The 21,597-nt window shown below is 42.5% G+C and overlaps 2 protein-coding genes across 6 annotated transcripts in view; one reads left to right on the top strand and one right to left on the bottom strand.

Annotated features, from left to right (window-relative positions):
- Window positions 1-9,279: 9,279 nt before the first annotated feature.
- Window positions 9,280-14,476, bottom strand: Ankrd49 (ankyrin repeat domain 49). 3 transcript variants are annotated; one of them, XM_075966791.1, is made up of 3 exons: window positions 14,435-14,476; window positions 12,456-12,802; window positions 9,280-11,480 (listed from the first exon to the last, which is right to left on the bottom strand). In XM_075966791.1, exons 2-3 carry the CDS (start codon window positions 12,711-12,713, stop codon window positions 11,019-11,021), a joined length of 720 nt encoding a protein of 239 aa, XP_075822906.1. In that variant the 5' UTR covers window positions 12,714-12,802; window positions 14,435-14,476; the 3' UTR covers window positions 9,280-11,018. The 3 variants fall into 3 exon arrangements, with proteins under 3 accessions (XP_075822906.1, XP_075822908.1, XP_075822907.1); XM_075966793.1 differs by lacking the exon at window positions 14,435-14,476 and adding an exon at window positions 14,358-14,404; XM_075966792.1 differs by lacking the exon at window positions 14,435-14,476 and adding an exon at window positions 14,082-14,349.
- Window positions 14,477-14,573: 97 nt separating this feature from the next.
- Mre11 (MRE11 double strand break repair nuclease) overlaps window positions 14,574-21,597 on the top strand; it is a 49,834-nt gene continuing 42,810 nt past the window's right edge. Inside the window, exons 1-4 of one of the 3 annotated variants that reach the window (XM_075966790.1) lie at window positions 14,574-14,719; window positions 15,341-15,453; window positions 16,862-16,994; window positions 20,598-20,739. In XM_075966790.1, the coding sequence (XP_075822905.1) occupies window positions 20,675-20,739 (65 nt within the window). In that variant the 5' untranslated portion in view covers window positions 14,574-14,719; window positions 15,341-15,453; window positions 16,862-16,994; window positions 20,598-20,674. Of the gene's footprint in view, window positions 14,726-15,340; window positions 15,454-16,861; window positions 16,995-20,578; window positions 20,740-21,597 lie in introns of all 3 variants that reach the window. The other 2 variants (XM_075966788.1, XM_075966789.1) reach the window with 2 other exon arrangements.

Here is a 21,597-nt window from a genome sequence, read left to right as displayed (position 1 = left end):
TTAGGAGCTGTAAGTACTAAACAACTGACTGTAGTTTACGACTTCGATACCCACTGTTGTTCATTTGGTCCCTGCCCTAGTCACGCCCACTCCTTTTAACTCCTGACCCCGCCCTGACATCGCTCTCTTTCTGCTTTTCCTCTCACACGGGGCTTTTGTCTCTCTCTCTCTCCTCTCTCTCTCTCTCTCTCTCTCTCTCTCTCTCTCTCTCTCTCTCTCTCTCTCTCTCTCTCTCTCTCTCTCTCCCTCTCTCTCTCTCTTTCCCTTTATTTCTTTCTCTCCTTGTTAATAAATTCTTATATAGCTATTTCCTGTGTTTATATGTCTGACCCGCCGCCACCGCCACCGCCACCGCTGCAGCCACCGGGACCCGCCGGCGGGGACGCCGCGTGTGTGCCCTCCCGCTGGTGAGAAGCTGTGGCCGCTTGCTCGGGTGCCGGACCCTGGAGCTGGCGCCCGGCACTGCTGTGACCCGCTGGAGTTTGCTGCGGGCGGGGGGACCCCAGAGATTTAATAATTAACAACACCCACTGTCTATGTCAGCGCACAAAGTCACCGATTTTACAGGTGACGAACCTACAGAATTGGGAAAATGAGTCAGAAAACAGAGTTTGTTTGAAGCAGCGGTTATCTCCGTTTTTTGTTTTTGTTTTTTTTTTTTTGAAGTCATTAAAAAGTTGCATTACTTTTTTAGAAAGTTAAACAATTCGATAAGGCTTTTAACAAATTCAGGATACACTCCACCGGCCCCCGGCTCCGCCTCCACCCCCCACCCCAATATGTCTGTCTTCACTGAATCTCAGTTGCAACCACTTTTATTCTTCCGGTTTTTGTTGTTGTTTTCTTCTTTGTTTGTTTGTGACAGGGATTCGCTGTGTAGCCCTAGCCATCTTGGAACTCTCTTTGTAGACTAGGTTGACCTTGAACTCAAAAGAGGTCCACCTTCCCAAGCGCTGTGGTTAAGGCCGTGTGCCACCACGCCCCGTCTTCGATCTTTAAATTTCCTTTTTTTTAAAATATTTATTTATTTATTATGTATACAATGTGTGTATGCCTGAAGGCCAGAAGAGGGCACCAGACCTCATTACAGATGGTTGTGAGCCACCATGTGGTTGCTGGGAATTGAACTCAGGACCTCTGGAAGAGCAGGCAATGCTCTTAAGCGCTGAGCCATCTCTCCAGCCCCTCACACCAGCCATTTCTTGCGCCCAGACATTCACTTGCCTCTGCCTCCTGAGTTTGTGTGCCACCAATGCCCAGCCCCCGCTTTTATTCTTGGTTGTTAATTTCGTGTTTGTAACCATTAAACCACATTGGTGGGATTTAGAATAGTCTCGAAACTGACTTAATCATGTACTAGCACCAGATATAAACAAAAGTGGGTGTGGGTGTGGGGTGCTACTGAGAGAGAAGAACCTTCTGGGCACGGGTGTTATATAAATTGGATGTGCCTCTGGAAGAAAACCCTGAACCTTGACTTCTGGCGTATAGTAAACACAGGCAGCAGATTAGATGGTCGTAGTCATAAAAGGAAGGCCAAGGCTTCTAGGTGGTATCCATTGAACATGGTCACGACCTGGGTGTTGGGAACAATTTCCTATGTAAGCAATAAAAGGCATAAATCAAAAGAAAACATTAAGTTAGAGAACATAAAAATTAAGATAATCTCTTGATTAAAGTCACTGGACTGGGTCTGAAAAAGCCTGGGATAAAACCGGACTCGCTGAACATAGCAGACAATGAGGACTGCTGAGAAGTCAAGAACAATGACACTGTGTTTTGATCCTACTACACGTACTGGCTTTGTGGGAGCCTAGGCAGTTTGGGTGCTCACCTTACTAGACCTGGAAGGAGGTGGGAGGTCCCCCTGGACTTCCCACAAGGCAGGCAACCCAGACTGCTCTTCAGGCTGATGAGGGAGTGGGACTTGATTGGGGGAGGGGGAGAGATATGGGAGGCGGTGGAGAGGAGGAGGCAGAAATCTTTAATAATAAATAAATTAATTAATTAATTAAAAAAAGAATGTAGGGGTTAAGTCACAGACTGGGAGAACATTTTCAAAACACATTAGCTATTAAATAATCAGGACCTATAAAGAAGTCTCACAGATCAGTGTGAGTAGGGTATGGAACTCAGTAGAGCATGGGGGGAAGACAGACAAATGAACACACAACAGAAGAGATCCCAACAGCTGACGGACACTGAGACACTGTCTCCCCACATTTGTCACCAGGCCAAGCAATGGAAGCGGCAAGGATCTGTTACCTCCCCCACGCTAGCCTGGTTGCTAAACCAACAAACAGGAAACAGTTTCCGGAGCAGTGGCAACGGTTGGAGGGCACATGGCAGCTGGGCTCTCATCCTTTAAAGTTGAGTGCCGCCTCAGCTGGCCAGGGAGGTTTAGGCAGGAGTGTTTGTGACCAGCTGGGGCAGCACAGTGAGAGTCTGTCAAAAATGAAAGTGTAAATTTATGTGACTAATTTGAAGAGCTATTTTTCCTGCTTTTACTAAAGAGGAATGTTCTAATATCACAGACATCAGACATGTACTAAACTGTGGAGCAGGGCACCAAAGCCACACAGTAGAGTGCTCCCAGCGACACCATTCACCAGAGCCCCAAAGACTCGTAAAGGAATCAGAAACAAGGTGACCTGTTTGTTAATCATGTGTTCACAAGGAAAAAGCACAAACTCCTTTATGTAGAAACGTGGGAGAATTCCACAGATATGATGTTGGACATTGTAAATTATTCAATGGTGTAGTAAAAATAAAGACAATGAGGTAAAAATAGTGGCTAGCTTTAAGGAAACACTGAGGGGTGTAAAGCAGGTTTTAGGGACCCCAGCTGTATTCTGCACCTTGATCTGAGGGTAGCTACAAGGTTTGTACATTTTGTCAAGGTTTCTAAACTTTGTTGTGTGTATGGTATATCTCCACAAGCTAACAATTAAGCCTTTTATATTTTATATATAATTTTATATTTTAATTATAAAACAAAAGCTTGTTTGAAATTTTACTCATAAAAAACAATGTCATTTATTTGATTAAATAATAAGGAATCACACAATTCTTGTTTCCTCTTTTCCCCAACATCAAAAACCTGGAGGTAAATTTTGGTTGCAGTAGCTGCATTAATTTAGGTAGCTTATTTCTTTTCTCTTCTATGGCTTTATCTCTTAAAATTTCCAATCACAAAATGTGTATGCCACTTCAAATTTTTTTGTGTATAGATTATTGGTTAAAAAAGTATACAATATGTTATTTTAGCTGTAAAAATGGGGTACTTGGTTTATCCTCTTTGTAGTTTAATGAAAAAGACCAAAATGTCCACTAGGTGGAGACAAAACCAAAGACCTAATCTAATAGCACAGCCAAAAAAAAAAAGCTATTGTATTATCAAAGTTAATATATTAAATCACATGACAGTAGTATTAAGTATAAATCTAGGTGGATATATTTAACATTGTATGTTTAATTCTTTAGTTTTACAACAAATCTCAAGAGCTCTTACCTGTTTGCTTAGGTTCTGAACACTAACGAAGTAATGGGGGGACTTCCTGCTTTTGCGTTTCTTCAGAGAAGTATATCCTATACTTGCTTCAGTGTCTCAGCTCAGTTCCTACAGTCTTAAGTTAGTTTCAGACTCCGCCAATACTCCTTCTAAAGTAAGCAGCCATCATATCAAATTTATTGAATGTTTCCAAGTGGATTAAATTTGGAGGACAATTGTCTTAATGTCCTCATCTGTCTGTTAATGGGGACACTTCTCCTTAGAAGTGCTTTTTTTTTTTGTCTGGTATTTTAAAACTCCAGTGAATTGGTAAAATGCAGTTATTTGGTAACTTACAAGATCCCAAAAAGCCTCCAAGAAAATACACATTTTAGAACTTGAAAGAGGTCATCATGTATCCTACTTGCTATAAAAAAAAAAATAAAAGGACAAAATTAGTCATTCTTGGATGTCTACCTGCAGAAATCATCCTCACTGAAAATGGGGTTGGTGGCCCATACCTGTAATTCCAGCCCTCTCTGTGGGCAGAAGCAGACGACCATGCGGTCAAACCAACCTGGCCTATAGGAGGGTCTGTCTCACAAAACCATTTAAAGAAACAAATGTAATTACAATATGCTTTCTGTGCAAGACTTATATCCTGCTCAAAGGACTGTGGAAGCAAAAGTCAAGCCTGCCTAAATACCACCATCATCAACAGGTAGAAAGTTCCAACCAGACTTGAGATTCCTGTCCAGCCATTCTGCAACCCAACTGTTGACCATGTCGCTAGGCAAATCAGGATTTGTCCTGCTGTCTACAAGTGAGTTCTTCTACTGCCCCCAACCCCGAGAAATAGTCATTTGAAGGAAAAAAGTCAACTTGTTAACTCATCTGGATGTATTCCGACTTTATTCCATCGGTGGCTGCCTCCCACTAATACCCCACTGCCATTCTGTTACTAATCTTGAAACCAGGTCGGTAAGTCACCAGCTGTTTTTCACTGTAATGATTTTTACTTCTTTGTGTTTCTATGCCACAAAGTGAAAATTGCTTCTTATTGTGTACTTGTACTTATGTGAGGTGGTTAAAACAAGTAAGCTCATTACATTGGTGCGGGGTAGGATTGCAGTTTCCAGGGTGGGACATAGAGAGGAATGGGGAGGAGAGATGTTCACTGGGTTATGAAAATGTCTGCATTCAGGATGTCTACAGGGCAGTACTGTGCCTGTGGGTAGAGATGCTGTTCTGTTCATGCACTTGATATTTTAAGAGGGCTAGCCTTTGATGGGGGGAAGCTCTGTTAACCAATCACCTTTAAGAAGTGGAACCTAGTTAAGGCGTGGCTACCTGGAGCCCAGGAAGAAAACTAGGGTGGACCAGGTGCGCTCTCTCTGGGTGATTCCCGCGGGACACAGCGGAACTCAGACTTCCCATTCTTGTGGCATGAGTTTCCCCTTCTAACAATTAAAAATATAATTGTTTGTCTTTAAGCTGGCCTGGTTATTTTCCAAATTGAGCAAACAGTTACAAGCCTTATGATAAATGTTCTTCTCATAACAACTACGACAAAAGGGGATTTTTTTACATAGAAGATAAATAGCATGGAATTTTACACGGAAGTAGAGAAGAGATAAAATTAACACATTTGTGACCTACATAAAATGCATATTTCACATGTGGTTCCAAGGCATACATATTTAAAGTCTAGGTTCCGGGAGAGAGGGCTCGGGTGTTTAGAATGTATGCTGCTCTGTCCCCAGCACTCACCTCAGTCAGCAGGACACAACTGCCAAATCTCCAGGGGATCTGACACATTCTTCTGGCTTCTTCTGGCTCTTTGGGCACTTACCTTCACACACACACATATGCAATTGTGAAATAAAATTAAATCTTAAAATATACCTACTAAACCTTTAGAAGTAAATGCACTTTTCCTGATTTTCTATGTCTTCAACCGACTGTAAGATGATGTTAAAGGGTATAGATTCCATTCTGTGTACTAGCAGACTAACTAGTAACATATACTTACAGCCAGTTAATACTCTAGCTTTCTTTTTTTGGAATTCATTGCAACTTTATTCAGCTATATAGTAAAATTTGCATTTCCATCGTGCAAACTATTAAAAATCATATGATCTCCACTGAACCACAGAAATTAGAATTTTCTAAAACTAAACTCATTTGACTTAAATTTTCCAGATACCAAAATTAGGAGTAGGGAATATTTTCTCCCAAATAACACCTCATACTGGGCAGGTCTCTTTTCCTATATATTTTAGCTTTGTGTTTGAATGTATTTAAATGAGTTCAGCAATGAAATATAAGAAATGATTACTAATTTTTAAAGTATATAATGGTTGTCCTAAGTTTATTTCTGTTGCCATGACAAAATATCCTGACAAAAAGCAACTGAGGAAAGAAAGGTCTCTTTTTTTATTTTATGTGTGCGTGCATGTGACCTTGTCCAATTAGTCAAGTTTGGATATATTCTTGTATCATGCTCTACCTTATTTTTTGAGGCAGTGTCTCACTTAACCTATAGACAGCTTTTCTGCTAGTCTGGCCACGGTGAGCCAGGGCCCCTGCTAGACTGGCCACGGTGAGCTCTGGGCCCCTGCTAGACTGGCCACGGAGGGCTCCGGGCCCCTGCTGACCCTGCCTTACTAGTGTGGGGTGACAGGTGTGTGCCATTGTGCTACTTTTATGCGGATTCTGGGGCTCCAAATTCGGCTCCTTTTGCTTGCACGGGATGTGGGTGCCCTCTGAAGCACCTCCCCAGACCCTCTGTTTTTGTTATAAAACACTCCCGTTAGGGTAGCTGTGTGTGAAATTGGAGCTCATAGCATCTCAAAGGGTCCGGGTCCTTCCTGAGCTCAATATAATTCTCCATTGTTTCCAGTTTCAGCTACAGTGCCTCTCAGATGAAATGCTGAGGCAGCCCGTTGTTCTTACAAAGGAAGGAAAGAAAAACAAATGAGAAAGCAGCTTGCTTTTGGACGGTGAGAGCTAGTCCTTTCAGTAAGCCGGGTTCGAACCTACAAAACTTGCTGCAGTGATGAGATGGACTGGAGGAAGCGGCCGCGTCATTAGGTCCACAATGAGGACGCTAAAAGAACCCGAATCTTCAATGGGTAAGATGATGAACCAGAAATGAATGCTTTTATGGATTTTTTTCCTCATTTGCTCAGTATTAACAGGAACCCATCCTAAAAAAGGGGGGGAAATGAGGCAACTAATTTGGGGTGCTTCAGGAAGATGTAAGCAGAATGAGCCATATAACCCATTTAAGACCTGACATTTTCCCATAGGTGCATTTTCTCTCAGAATCTCATTTCTCTCCAGTCCCTGTAATTATTTCCTTTAATTTTTTCTTATTTTGCTTATTCCAATTTTTCTGTTGAAGAAACCTTTGATACATAGCTGGAACCTTTGAAACTGGGGTAGAATTTTTTAAATGTCCAGTTGCTTGAATTATTGAGAAAAGCTCTATGTTGCTAATATAATTCATACTGGAAATGTATGAGAGAAAACTATAGCAAGAAAGAACAACTACTGTCAGTCTCCAAGGGTACAAATGCCCAGGATGGGAAGGACATGTTTTCCTGAAATAGTGGCAGCAGGAACTACAATGTCATGAATAAGCATGCATTCCTTGTGACATCTCAACAGGTAAAGGGAGACCTGAAGTCACATATAAGTGGCACCAGGGCTGAATCTCAGGTTTGTCCATTTACAACCTGCAAAGCTACCAGGGCAGTGGTTCGCCACCTCCCCAGTGCTGTGACCCTTTGTGTGTATGAGTGACCCTCACGTTGTGATGACCCCAATCAGAAAATTATTTTATTGCTACTTTAGAACAGTAATTTTGCTACTGTTATGAATCATAAGTATCTGACATGTGACCCCTGTGGGGTGACAAGCCGCCATTGCTCTCGGGATTGGCGGGCACCTAGACCTGTCTGTTCCACGCAGCAGCCAGCACTCACGTGTGGCTAGTGTGAATCAAGATGTGCTATAAAACACACCATACTTTGAAAATGTACGATGAAAAGCAAAGTATCTCAATTTAAAAATAGCATTTGTATCTCTTCATCCATTCATTCATGTGTGTGCTGGCATGTGCATAAGTGGGGGACAAAGAACGGCCCGTGGGGGTCAGTTTTCTCCTGTCACCGATCTGTCCCAGGAACCAGACTTAGGTGGCAAAGCCCTAATCAACTGAGTTATCAGGTTTTAAATATGCACCTCATGTTGAAATGAGATTTTAGATGTGTTGGTTTGCATATATATTTTCTTAAAAATTAATGCCATTTTCTTTAGTTTATTATGACTTTTAGGGAAAGAAATCTTAAAACTACTTATGAGGCTTATGTTTCTATGCAAATAGCATTGACTTCGATGCCCTACTTAGGTTCTCAGAGGTAAAATTTTGAGGTTTTAAAAAAGTTTTCAGGAATTAAAATCGCCAATTGTCCATACTGAATCTTTTGTGTCTGCTGAGCTTTACCAGATCTCAAGTTGATTTAGAGGAGGTATTCTGTCATACACATTCATCTAGGAATCCTGCAGATCCCCTAAAGGCACCGCGGATGAGTTGGGGGGATCATATTACAGAATTGCCAGCTCCACATTTCCTAGAGCCACTTCAGGTAGGGTGCCCATAGTCTGTAACCTACCTGTCAGACTATCAATCATCTCTCCTCATGTGCATGAGTGATTGCCAATCTTTGATTTTGATAAGAGAGCTGTCTCAGGCAGCCTGTAGGCTGCTTCTGGTCCTCTTTACCATGGTAGTGGGATACCATCACCTACAAGTAATGCCCTCAGACCTCTAGGTAAAGAACTCCACAAATCACATCACTCTACTAGGCTGTGGGCTGGAAGGCTCTCTGGAACTGTCAGCCTTGGTCAGGCAACCTCAGCTAGTTTTGCTGTGGGCCTATGAATTCTTTCCACTGAATAATAACAATGTGACTTCTCTTTTAAGCATATAACAAGCAGAATGGACGTCTGTATGCCACTGCTCTCTGTCAAGAGCAGTCAGGCCAGCCCCTATTAGGTATAAGGAAAGTGTGGAGGCAGGCCCAGTTTGTCATCCCTGGCTCGACAGCCAGTTGGGTCACACAGAACTCTAGCTTAAAAAGCCGTCGTTAGGGCTGGAGAGATGGCTCAGAGGTTAAGAGCACTGTCTGCTCTTCCAAAGATCTTGAGTTCAATTCCCAGCAACCACATGGTGGCTCACAACCATCTGTAATGAGGTCTGGTGTCCTCGTCTGGCCTGCAGGCACACACACAGACAGAATATTGTATACATAATTAATACATATATTAAAAAAAGCCAACGTTAAACATTTTAAATACAGAGGCTTCTTTGGCCCCATATTTACACAGTAAGGCAACACAAAGGCAGATACATAGCCCATTTCTAAATAATCCTAGTGTCGAAGGCTCCTTGACTGTCAGGTAACTATGCAACCTTGCTCAACAGTCTACTGAGATGTGTTCATTCTGTCACTTTCTATCACTTTCTCAGACAGACTTAAAAGAAAGCTGCCTTCCACTTCCTTCCAAAGCCCTTGCATCAGAACACTTAAGAAAAAGGGCACATTTAAGCCCCAGATCTTTTGAAGTTATCCTAATTTCTGAGACTGTCATATAATTCATTTATTAGTTTTCAAGAGATAAGCTAATATTGTTCTAATAAATTGTTATATATACACATACTTAAAAGATAATTATATATATGAGTGTTTTGTCTGCATGTCTGTGCACCACATGGTACATGCAATACCCACGGAAACCAGCACAGGGTTTTGAATCCCTAAACTGGAGTTACAGATGGTTGTTGAGTCTCTGTGTGGGTGCTGGACACTGAATCTGGATTTTCTGGAAGAGCAGCCATGCTCTTCACACGACTCCTCCCTTCAGCTCCACACACCCGATTAAACCACTATTGAATCTCAGTCGACTGACTTATATGGGTTGGCCCAAAAGATGAAATTAGGTCGACATTTAAAAATGACATTGGAAAGGACAGCTGTTTTTCTTCTCGCTGTGACCAAATACTTGAGTGTTACAGTGTAAGAGGCAGTCACTGTGGTAGGGAAGGCAAGGCAGTGTGTGTGAAGTAGCTGTCACTGTACCCAGTGAGAAAGCAGACACAAACACTGGTTCTTAGCTTGCTTTCTCCTTTTTATTTAATCTGGGACTTGAGCCCATGTGACGGTGCCACACACATCTGGACACGCAGTCTCTCTTCAGCTAAACTTTTCTATTAATTCCCTTCCAGACACGCTAGAGGCCAACTCCTGGGTGAGTCTAAGCTGACACTGACAATGAGCCCCTCGTGGTCTTTCCCTTGGACTTGAGTTCTCGTGGTGAGAAGACCCTTTGGGAATACAGAGGGGCTAGGGTGTCCATCACAAACTGTTGCAGGCACCAGGAAGAGAAAAGTTAATGCAGCTTGAACTTGAACAAAGGTGCCACAGATCCAGTGAAGTTCTGTGCCAGTTAAAGAAGAATTCACACCTTCTGCACTGTCAGTTTCTACTGTTTCTAGTTATGCTGTGTCACTACCCATATTTTGTCTCTTATTGTTTGGTTTTTGTAAGAAAGCCTGAGCCACTTGTTGTTCTGGTCCCATATGATAATCACTCCTCACTGTTACGATTCTGTGTGCCTTTGCCTTTGTCATGGCTTGTAGAAAATGAGGGCTGAGGGGTAGTGGTGGACATTTCCTGGAACTCACTGAGTCTAGGTAAGTAGTGCCCAAACCAGCAGGGAGAGAGGCGGGTGAACCCTTTGGAGGGCAGTTTTAATCTCTTGGACCAAGGTACAGTTTTGTGCATGTCAAAGTGACACTGACTGGCCATAACAATAAGGGTCACATGGGTTGACCAGGGTGAGGTAGGACTGTCCACAGGATTATGAGGAATGTGGTGGGGGAGGCAGTGTAAAACATTCAAGGATTAAACATCTCCCTAACTGCTTTCCTCAGAATGGCTACATCTTACAATACACCTAAATGTTTCACTATTTTTTGAACTTACAAAGATGTAAGTCACGAATTTGTTAGTGTTTCTTGTTAAGAATGAAAGCAACTGGAGATGCAGAGAAGACAGCGGAACTGCACCAGTATGTTGAAGATGAAAATTTTGAGTTATCTTAGCTTATAAAAATACAAGTCAATATGCTGAACACTGAACAAAGACCCAGGGGATGGGATATTTAAAAATACTTTTCTCTTGGATCAGCACCAAAAAATATCCTTAGCTTCTCTATTACCCATGTCCAGTTAAAATTACCTCTGATAAAAATCACAATGTCTGTGTCATTCACCACAGCTGCATCCAAACACCTCTCAAATACACTTTGACACCAAGGTCAGGCAGGTCACTTGAAAGAAAACTGTGAAATCCAACAAAATTTCTGTAGTGAGACATCTGCTCTCTGTATATGGGGATATTTTACATCTCATACATAGGAGGCACTGGTACTTTGAAGCTTAAGAAAATGACTAGAGCCATTAAGACGGAGGTGAAGAGTTGGTACAGTCTTCCACGATTTTAAAGAGGTAGTGATAGACGCTTGTCCTCCTGGCAATGTCGGAAGCGGTTTCTTGTGAGTTGTTTTTCAGCCCTGGTTTGATGTAGCGATTCATCAGGAGGAGTTCCAGGGTGTCCCTGCTGTCTCTATTCCCAGCAGCAAGGTGTAAAGGGGTCAAGAGGCCTTTTGTTTGGGCATTGATGTCTGCATCGTGCTGAAGTAAGAAGGAGGCCACCCTGGTGTTATTCCACTTACAAGCACTGTGTAGTGGTGTCCAGCCATCCACAGTCACTGCATGAACATCTGCCCCCTGAGCCACCAGCTCACGAACAATATCTAAGTGTCCACTGTAGGCTGCTCGGTGAAGAGGGGTGTACTCATCTTCATCCCTAGTGTTCACTTCAGTGGCCTTCTCAGAAAGTAGCCTCTGCACCGTAGCAAGCTAAGGAAAAAAGGAAGAGAACTTTTAAAAAGTCCAACTCAAAGCAAAACAATCGACAAAGGCAATTACATCATCCAGTGGCTTTAGACTTCAAGATTCTCCCTAAAGGAGGAGACAGTAACTGATTAACGTTGAACAAGTTACAGCCCATCACACTCTGGTGCATCTCAAGAATCTGATTTTCTGAATATCACACCACACATTTAACCCACTCTAATAAATGCTTATTGTCCAGTGCTTTGACCCTAGGTGAACAAAGGGTTTAACTGTATTTTCTATTTCACCTGTATCAATCTACATGGCATAGGAACCAAAAAACAAACAAAAAAACCCCTTTTAACAGTAGAATAAAGTGATGCTAAAGCAACCTAGAGACTAAAGAGCTCAATTCCTCCAGACAAGCTCAGAGACATGTCATGTTGCTAGGCATCAAGGACCTCTGACAGAATACATTGTGCTTTGGGATTGAAAAGAATCATAAAGTGTAAAACCCTCTCAGTTTTCAGTTTACCGACACACATGGGAGGACTTAGTAAACTAAGCACAAATGGGTCAAGCGGGAAGAATTGATTTTTGGGTACTACATTTGGATGACAAATCTGCCTGGCTTTCCTCGTAGGACTTTGTGAGGAGTAAATAGAGCAGTTAGACACTTGATGGACCGGTCATCTAAGTTAATTTCCATCTTACCACACCTGTGGAGTGATCCTAATGATTTAATTAGAGGGTTGTTTATAATTACCCCCAAACCTCCCGACATCTAGTCGGTTTATAATGTGGCGTACATTTTCATATATACTATTTTATTTGACAGTCCTACATAAATGAGACAAGTATTAAGCTCCCATTTTTAAAGACAAGAAATTAAAAGGACCAGAAATGATGGAATATGCCCAGAGATACAGAGGTCAGGACCAGGTATCTGGGCTCCAAACCAAATGCTTTTCCAACTATATAATGGTTTCTTTTTTTTACCCGATTTTTTTCAGCAGCCCAAAGAAGCAATTTGCTTGGATCTTTTTCCATTTTTTTCTCTTGCAATTGATACCATTCTTCGTGTTTTTCTTCTTGCTCCTCCTCTTCATCAGAATCGCCTACCCAGAGACTCTGAGTACCAGTGGGAATCAGGTGTCCATGGGTTTCCAACAGTTCGAGCTGATTAAACTGTTCAGAAAAGTCCAAAGAGTTTTCTGGGTCTGGTGTTTCATCATCCCTTACTTTTTCTTTTTCCATTTTTGCTACTATTCTAAAAAAGCATTTCAAGCACTAGGGGACAGTCTTTCTAGAGACAGATTACATCTGCATTGTTTGGTCGTTCCAATCTGAAAATACAAACACAACAATGTCAGACATTGGTAACTAGGCATCATCAACAGGATACCAACTTTGCAAACAAAACAAATAAATTGCCATAGTGCCTTTGGTGTTCTTTCCTAAAACCCATTAGATTTATTAACTACTGGACTTCAGAGGTTTCTGTTCTCTATGATCATTTATAGTTTTTATCTTTTATAAAAAATGTTTTCCTTTATTATGTAAATGGTAATAACTATCTTAATTTTAATCTATTAATTTAGGTATGTTAAGACAGATGGAGTATAGGTACATTCAGTACACAGAAGGGTTGTGATTCACCCAGTACTAAAAGATTAAAGTTTTTCTGTGGGCAGAGATGTTTACTCCGGTAGCCTGCCATATTACTTTATAAACTGACATCAGCTTGAAGAGTTAACCAGAATGTAAGACTCAATTAAGAAAACGAGAAGTTACGTTGAAAACCATTTATCAGTTTCTTAACAATATTTTTTGAATTTTGCCATTTTTCATTGCTATTTTCAAATGTTACAACTTTCATTCTCTGTTGAGCCGATTATATTTCTCTTGTCTATTCTTTTAGGTGCTATGTCTTACATTGTTCTGCCATCAACCTTTGAAGAATAGGCCATCTTCGGCTCAGGTTTTTGTGCCGTTTGTATGTAACCTGTGTTAAGAACTATTTGTATCATTAAATTTAAGACTTATCATTTAACTTTGCTTTGAATGGCTTCTAAGAACTTATCAGTTAAACATACTCCTTATGGTGTTTTTCTACTTAATTTCATGTGTTCACCATTCTGTTGCCCTAGTAAGCTTCATTACTAGTGACAAGAGCAACAAAATCATGACCAGCAACGTCCTAGGGCCTATAGCACCTGTATTGTAAAATATAAAAATCCCACTGACGTTTCTAAGGTCTGATCGGTCTGTCATTTTTTAAGACAGCGATCAGAACTATTTTCTTGCAGTTTTCAAGGTTTCCTTTCATCTTAAAACTATTTTCTAAAATTACTATGTCACGTCAATTCATTAAACGCTTAACATGTCAATACCAAAACACAGCACAGATCTCAGCCCCCTTCCCACACCTTTCGTTATGAAAACTCATATTAACTCTGACTTTACCGTTCCAGATGTAAGCTACATATAACTGTCTTGGTATATTTAAAAATAAAACCCAGATGTATCTCCTGATTTAAGGCATAAAACTTTATGCACACCATTATGGAGAAATAGGGCGTTCCCTAACTTAAAGGCAACACTCCATTTTAGAGAGATACGAACTGTTCCAATTCTCATCTCAGTGAGATGGAGCCTCACGTCCCATTTCAGAGGACTGCGGTGAGACTCTGACAGTTTAAGACAAGTTGCCCTGCATCAGCATCAGGACCTTCTGGGGTCTGATTTAGTTCAACGCTCCACATTATTTTTACTCCACTCTCTTCACGGTTCTCTCAACACACAAAGTAAGGCACAAGTGGTGACCGGGGATCCTGGGGCGATCGTCAGGGGAAGAAAGGCCTCTCTCCGGTCTAGCGGGAGGGCTTCCGATGCCCATACCGGAGAGGCTGCCTCGGCGTTACCAACGACGTGACCCGCCACCCACGGTCGCCCGCCCCGCCGCTCCGGACGCTCACCTTCCACCGAGAACCTCGCCGAGAGCATCGCTTCCGGGTTCGCCCCTCCGCTGACGATGATTGGCTCCGTGCAGGGGCGGAGCCATTCTGTAGTCAATGAGAGAGCAAGGAGGACACGTGACGCCGGCGTCACCAGTGAATCTCGCGAGAAGTACGGCAGCTGCTGTCCCGCGCCTAATTCAGGATTCTGCTCGCGGTGTTCTTGTTCTGGACACTCCCGCTCTGTTTCCCGCCCCCGAGCTGGAGATGATCTGTGGTCTCGCCGGTGGGCTCTGACGAGTCCAGGTTGGGGTAACCTAGGCCTCACTTTTTTTGCTTGGGGGGTCACGGCGGAAGCCCCTAGCGCCTGGGCCCGTTGAGGAAGAAGGGCCGGGTGGGCCGGGTGGACCGGGAGGGGTGCGGGCTCTGCGTTCCGACCCGGAGTGCCTCGGGTGGAGGGTTGTCCGCGGTGGCAGCGCCGCCTTCGCAGTCACCACTCTGTCACCTTGGTTCTGAGAGTCGTTCCACGCAGACCACGTGCTTGGTTATTTATTCTGGCTTTAAATGTGGGCTACCCCATTAAAGCCCTGTTAATGTTGAGTGTATGTGGTGGCCTCTTCTCCAAAACCCTAGGTAGTGTAGCTTAAATGTACGCACGGAAAGAATTACGTCTGATCCTCTCTGTCCAGGGATTTACTACCCACCAATCTCATGAGGAAGGCAGGAGAGAAGTAGTCATAATAGTGCAGTTAGGGCCTCATTCGAGGATGTGACTTACCCTTAGGTCGTGAAACATTTACGGTAAGATGAAAACTAGTCTTTCTCAAAATTGCCAGTGCTTGTTAAGAAGCCTATCCTGCAACTGAACTCCCGTTGGTGAAATATGTGCAACCTTTATAAAGTGTGTGTTTTGATATTTATCTTTAGAATTTGGATCGGGTGACTTCTCTGACATACCTGAACACAGACCCCCAGTGTACTTGGAGAGGAACCTGGCCCCAGAAGAGCTCTACCGTAAAAATGAGCCCCACAGATCCACTGTAAGACTGACTCATTGACGGTGATGATCTTAAGAGAAAACTGGACACTTTAACAAAAACAGCAACAAAACTTGATAGTGAATAGAATGCCACTAAAAACATGCCTGACGTGCTTAAAAGCTGGTCATCTATGCTTCTTAGCAGAGAGGTGGTCGGGAGCTGAAGAGGAGTGTGTTGAGCAATTGTATGGCCATGCAAGAAAACTCACTTCTGATTTGTTTTAAACTGTTAAGTCTATAAATAATCTTTTAGAGGAAGTTGCTTTAATATTGAGTAAATTAGAATGAATCTGAATGAAATGGAAATCAATAAAAGAACTCTAGAAGTTAGGTATGTGTGTGTGAGGGTGCTTGAACATGGGTGGAATCTTCCATTCTGGTTTCAAGTTCTCCATCAGAACTAGCTGTGTGGTGTTGGGAAGGTCAGCAATTTCTTGGACTCGCCTTGTTTGGTTTTTTTGTTTGCTTAGCTAGAATGATAATGCTCCTTTGAGATCTGAGAGAATTTATGTGAAAATACACACACTCTGGAAGGGTGTAGCTGTGAGCTGAGAAGTTTGTGGGGCATCCAGGACCCCATGCGTGCAGCTGATGGAGCTTCTGGGTTGTGCAATTGTGTACAGAATACATTTTGAATTCCTAGTGGTCCAGCGAAGAGAGCCTGACTTTTTTATGCCCTCTAGTTTTGATTCTCCTGCTAGTGTGGTGAGTGGGTTATCTCTGTGTCTGGCCTTCTTGTTTTCCAGAGATAGTGACTTTGCCTGCCTTTTCCCCTGTGGGGACTGAGATTACATCTTAACTATGAAAGTATCGTAAAGAACTAAACTTAATGCTAAGTTTAGTGAGTGTTAATAACAGTTAAGCTACTGGTTCACATGGAAACACCTTTATCAAATTTCATTTGGATTTGAACAGCTCTGTTTTGTGACTTGGTCAAATTTATTATTGGAAAACTCTGTAAAGAGCAGAGTCAGGCAGATATTTTCAGGGTTTGGAATGTAAGCAACTACTTACTATATGCGTATAAAATCTGCTCCTAAATGTAGAGGAAGACTTTTAAATGATTTTTTTCAGAAAAGTGTACAGTCATATAATAGCAAGGGAGCAAAGCCTTTTGGGATTTTGTTTAGCAAAGTGGGGAACAGATCTGAGAATGTATAAAACTGTTTGTATCAAGGCTATGAATTTTCAGAGACACCTACAAATGTCACTCACCTTTGCTCTGTGTTTAATTGAAACGGAGAGCCATGACGTTAAAGATCTGTTGAGTACTGCAAACTTTCATGCCAAGTCTGATGCTAGAAAATGATTTGCTTTATAGTTGCTATTAGTTATTATTTTATGTTTAGGTCTCCATTTGCTTGACTATTCTTTTAATGCATAGCATTGGATTTTGTTTTTTCATACAGTGACGATGAAGACACATTTAAAATCCTGGTTGCCACTGATATCCACCTTGGGTTTATGGAGAAGGATGCAGTTAGAGGAAATGACACGTTTGTGACGTTTGATGAAATTTTAAGACTTGCCCTGGAAAATGAAGTGAGCTTGGGTTACATTTGTGTGTGCTCTTCTGTACTTCCTTGAGTAACAGCCTCTTTTCTGTTAAGTTAGAGTTGATTGCAAAACTTCATACACTCAAATTTTCTGGCTAAATGTCAATATACTTAAAAATTTGAGTACTTTGTGTTCATAATTTGAGCAGAAATTGCCTTGACAAATAACCTTCAAATTTAGAAACAAGGGGTATTTAACGATGCACCAACCTGTCGTGATTCCTACCTTTAATAAAAAGATGGCTGTTAGTGTTCAAAGAACATATAACCAACCGGAATTTGAGGCAAATATCCCAAACATTCAAGTACAACATTATTTGTGGAAAGATGCCCGTAGAAGCGCCATTTCCTAAGACTTCAGAGGTAGAGGAGATTGGAGTTTAGATGAGACTAGTCACATGAACTTAGTCAAGAAGGTGACATTTAATGTGTGTTGAAGGAGAAGCAGCCTTTAATTCTAGGTTCACAGAATGGCCTTTCAGTGTGAAGCAGAAATGAAGGCACAGGTATAAGATAGCATGGAGTATGTTAGGTGACTGGTTTGGCTCGCTTGTGGGCCATGTGTGCACTGAAGAGAGCTGAGCCTGTAACTCAGTTGGTAGAGTGCTGTGTACCATGCACAAGGCTCTGGGTTTGATGCCCAGCAGCATAGAAAGCTTGAATGTGGTGGCACATCTTAATCCCAACACTGAGAGGCTTGAGCAGGAAGTTCAAGGTCATTCTCAGTTACTACAGTGACTTTGAGACCAGCTTAAACTACATGAATGAGAACTTTATTTTTAAAAAAAATTGCCGAAAGGCTAGAACTGAGCATTTGAACTGTATTGATGAGGGGAGCTGCAAATGTCGGACTCTTGTTCTGTGCAGTGGAATGTCTTCTGGCAGCTGACACTGGAGAGCATTTAATGCTTTTAAAAACTGGAAAAGACAAAGTCAATATGCGAGAAGTTACCAAGAGAAGGTGTACATATGTTAATTTGCAGGGTTTGGAAATGAATCAAATCTGTTGAACCTGGGTGGATGATGGTGGCATTTCTTAAACCACCTTACTGAAGGGGAGTCTGTCATGTGGGAGGGTGTTGAACTCCGACATAACACCAGGATAGAGGTGGATATTGGAGGGGGGAGTGTTCCCAGAGTCCAGGAGGGTGCCCTGCCTGCCAAGCAGTTTCCCTTCAGCCCCTGACTGTCTACCACCCTCTGCTGTCCTGGTAGGCCCATAACAGTACCCGTGTAGCTTTTGTTTCAGTTGTCCTGCAGTGCAGTAGTTCCTAGGGGTCTTTCTACTTCACACTTTGCCTCCTGTGTTGTCAGCATCATAGCCAAAGCAAACTTGATACCATAAGTAGATCCTGTCACTGTCCTCAAAATCTTAACAGTCTTTCTCTGAATCTAGATTCACACTCACATATAAGGCTGTACCTTGACCTTGGCCCCTCCAGGGCTCTGGATCCTTACAACGAATGCTGCAGGTTCCTCCTAAGTGTCTGGATCTTTGTTACTTGACACTGGTCCTCCCAGGGTTCAGGATCTTTGGTTGCCCTGCCTGGTCCACACCAGTGTGTTCTTCTCTGGGACCTTATAGGTCAACTTTTGTGATTTACCACCTGGATTAGGGTTGACTTCTCACTTCACATTTTAATTTTTTGGGGAGGAGTAGGATGGGGGTTTATTGAGGTGATCTCATAGCTGATATTGCCTTTGAATTCATAATGTAGCTAAGGGCAACCTTGAAATTCTGGTCCTCCCCCTCCTAAATGCTGACTTATAGACACTTGTCACCATATTTTACCTTTTTGAAGAGGCTTTCCTTTATACCTCCGAGCACTCCGTGACATTATGCTGCTTTTTTGTAATGATCTCATGTAGAATGATTAAGTTGTTTACCCATTGCTTACTTGTGTTCCCCTATGGGAGAGATTCTGTGACAGTGAAGTCTTTCTGTTGCTTAGTAATACCTAAGAAAGCTGAACTCTGTACCAGTCACCCCTGGCTGTTGATCTTTGCCCTAAAATTCCCAGGGGCTCCTAGTGCCTGTGTCCTCCCCAGAATGATGCTCCAGTTGGGACATAAGAGTGAAAGAGCAGTGTTCCTGCCGAGAAATCGCGTACTTGCTCCGGCTTTTGTAAGCCACTCACTGCTGGAAAAGGGGGCAAAGCAGTGTCCTCTGTCCTGTGTGATGGGAGTGAGAGACAGTGAAGGGGAGGAAAGCAGTTGTTCCAAGCAGCTTTGGAGCCTGGTGCAGAGAGGAGATGTAATGCCTGCCTTTAAGTCCACTGAAGAGAGGTGATGTAATGCCCACCTTTAAGTCCACTGAAGAGAGGTGGTGATGTAATGCTCACCTTTAAGTCCACTGAAGAGAGGTGATGTAATGCTCACCTGTAAGTCCACTGAAGGGAGGTGGTGATGTAATGCTCACCTTTAGGTCCACTGAAGAGAGGTGATGTAATGCTCACCATTAGGTGCCCTTCCTCTAACCTTTTATGCTGTGACATGCTCTCAGTTTGGTTCTAAGGTCGTCAGTCGTCCTGCTAGCAGTAAGAAATTCATTGAATTTTAATCTAAGTTTAGATTAAGTCTTTGGTCTTCCCCAGTGGATTCAAACTCTGTAATTTGCACCTTGAAAGGATATAGGCAGCTGTGGGACTCTTAGAAATTGGATGAATGTGCTGGTTTTAGCTGATTCTTTCCCTGAGGTGAGAGAAACTTCTGGAGGCCTGTCCAAGTGTGTATTATATTTGTCTTTCAGATTTTTTTTTTGTATTTACTATTTATTTTAAAATCTAAATTCTTGACTTTTAAGTTTTATTGTACATGGACCCTTGTCATCCAGCTATTTTTATTTTGTTTCTTTGTTCCTTGATTCCCCACCTCTCCCACCCCTCAAGACAGGGTTTCTCTACTTAGGCCTGGCTGTCCTGGAATTTATTCCGTAGACCAGAGGCTGGCCTTGAACTCAGATCTGCCTCGTGAGTGCTGGGATTAGAGGCACGAGCCACCACTGCCTGACATTCTTTGATATTTTAAAGCTCTGTGTGTGTGGGGGGGGGGTGGAGGGTAGGAGAAAGGCTTGGGAGGTGTGTGTGCTCACACGTGCCAAGGCACATTGCATGTTGGTATATGTGTTCATGTTTGCATGCAGAGGCCAGCAGTTGATGTTGGATGTCTTTCTCAGTTCTTTCCACCCTATTTTTTGAGAGTCTCTCATTAAACCTGAACCTGAATCTGATTTAATAAAGTTCCTTTGACTAGTGCAGCCATAGAGATCTGTTTCTTTAATAATTCTTTTGAATTATTAAAAGCTAGCAATCTTTGTTCCTTTCTGTTTATCTCCATGTCTTTGTGCTGTGATTGAACCATGGGTGTCATCTATGGCAGGCCAGACTACACCACTAGGCTGTTCTCTCCCGTTTTTAAAAATCGAGCAGTTATGTTGCCAAGGCTGTTCTCTGAAAGGAGAGGCCTTAAGTGACCACATCAGGCTATGAAATCTGTTTTTCTATCTCTTCTGTGCTTTAAACAATTTTTACCTTAAACTTACCAATTATAACATCGTTTTCTGTTGATTAGGTGGATTTTATTTTGTTAGGTGGTGATCTTTTCCATGAAAACAAGCCCTCGAGGAAAACCCTGCACAGCTGCTTGGAGTTGCTTAGGAAGTATTGTATGGGTGATCGGCCCGTGCAGTTTGAGATCATCAGTGACCAATCAGTCAACTTTGGTTTCAGTAGGTAAGTACACTTACGTTTGAGGAAAGGTTTCCTTGGGCATGGTTTCTGTGTAATAGATAAGTCTGTGTTCTCTTTCTTATTGCTGTGACAGAATACCCCACAAAGAAACTAGAAAAGGGTTTATTTGACTTACAATTCCAGGTTACAGCCAACCGTTCTGGGAACACCAAGGCAGGAACTTCCACAATCAAGAGCAGAGAGAGAATGAATACATGCGTGCTTACTGCTCAGCTAGTCAGAGTGGTCTGGCTTCCCTTATCAGTTACCATGAACAAGAACGTTTCCTTGTTCATGCTCGTAGGCCAGTAGACAGTCCTTCACTGAGACTTCCCGGGTGACTCTAGATTGTGTCATGTTGAGGAAACCAACACATTATCTATTAATTAGCTCTTTTGCCATTATTCTAGCAAGTTTTCATAGCAAATGCAGTTCTTTGAATTTTCTGTATATCATTAATTTGTCTTTCTTTCTTTCTTTCTTTCTTTCTTTTTTTTTTTGAGGCAGGGTTTCTCTGTGTAGCTTTGGAGCCTGTCCTGGAACTAACTCTTGTAGACCAGGCTGGCCTCAAACTCACAGAGATCTGCCTGCCTCTGCCTCCGGAGTGCTGGGATTAAAGGCGTGTGCCACCACCGCCTGGCGATTTGTATTTTGGAACTAATGTTGGACCTCATTTTATCTTAGATCTCTCATCCTCTTTGTTTTCTTCTGGAGTTTGTTTGCTTTTGTTTTTGTCTACTTTAAAACTTGGTTCTCTCCCTCCCTCCTTCTTTCCCTCCCTCCCTCCTTCCCTCCCTCCCTCCCTCCCTCCCTCCCTCCCTCCCTCCCTCCCTCCCTCCCTTCCTCCCTCCCTCCTCCCTT

The sequence above is a fragment of the Microtus pennsylvanicus genome, chromosome 3, assembly GCF_037038515.1.
Source record: "Microtus pennsylvanicus isolate mMicPen1 chromosome 3, mMicPen1.hap1, whole genome shotgun sequence".
Classification (NCBI taxonomy): domain Eukaryota; kingdom Metazoa; phylum Chordata; class Mammalia; order Rodentia; family Cricetidae; genus Microtus; species Microtus pennsylvanicus.
Note: the sequence above shows the minus strand (reverse complement) of the source record. Positions and strands in the feature narration are given on the sequence as shown.

Coding starts and splice junctions, on each gene's coding strand:
- Ankrd49 (XM_075966791.1), bottom strand. CDS start 12,713: ATGGAAAAAGAAAAAGTAAGGGATGATGAAACACCAGACCCAGAAAAC. Junction 11,481..12,455: donor GGGCTGCTGAAAAAAATCGG/GTAAAAAAAAGA, acceptor TTTTTTCCTTAG/CTTGCTACGGTGCAGAGGCT.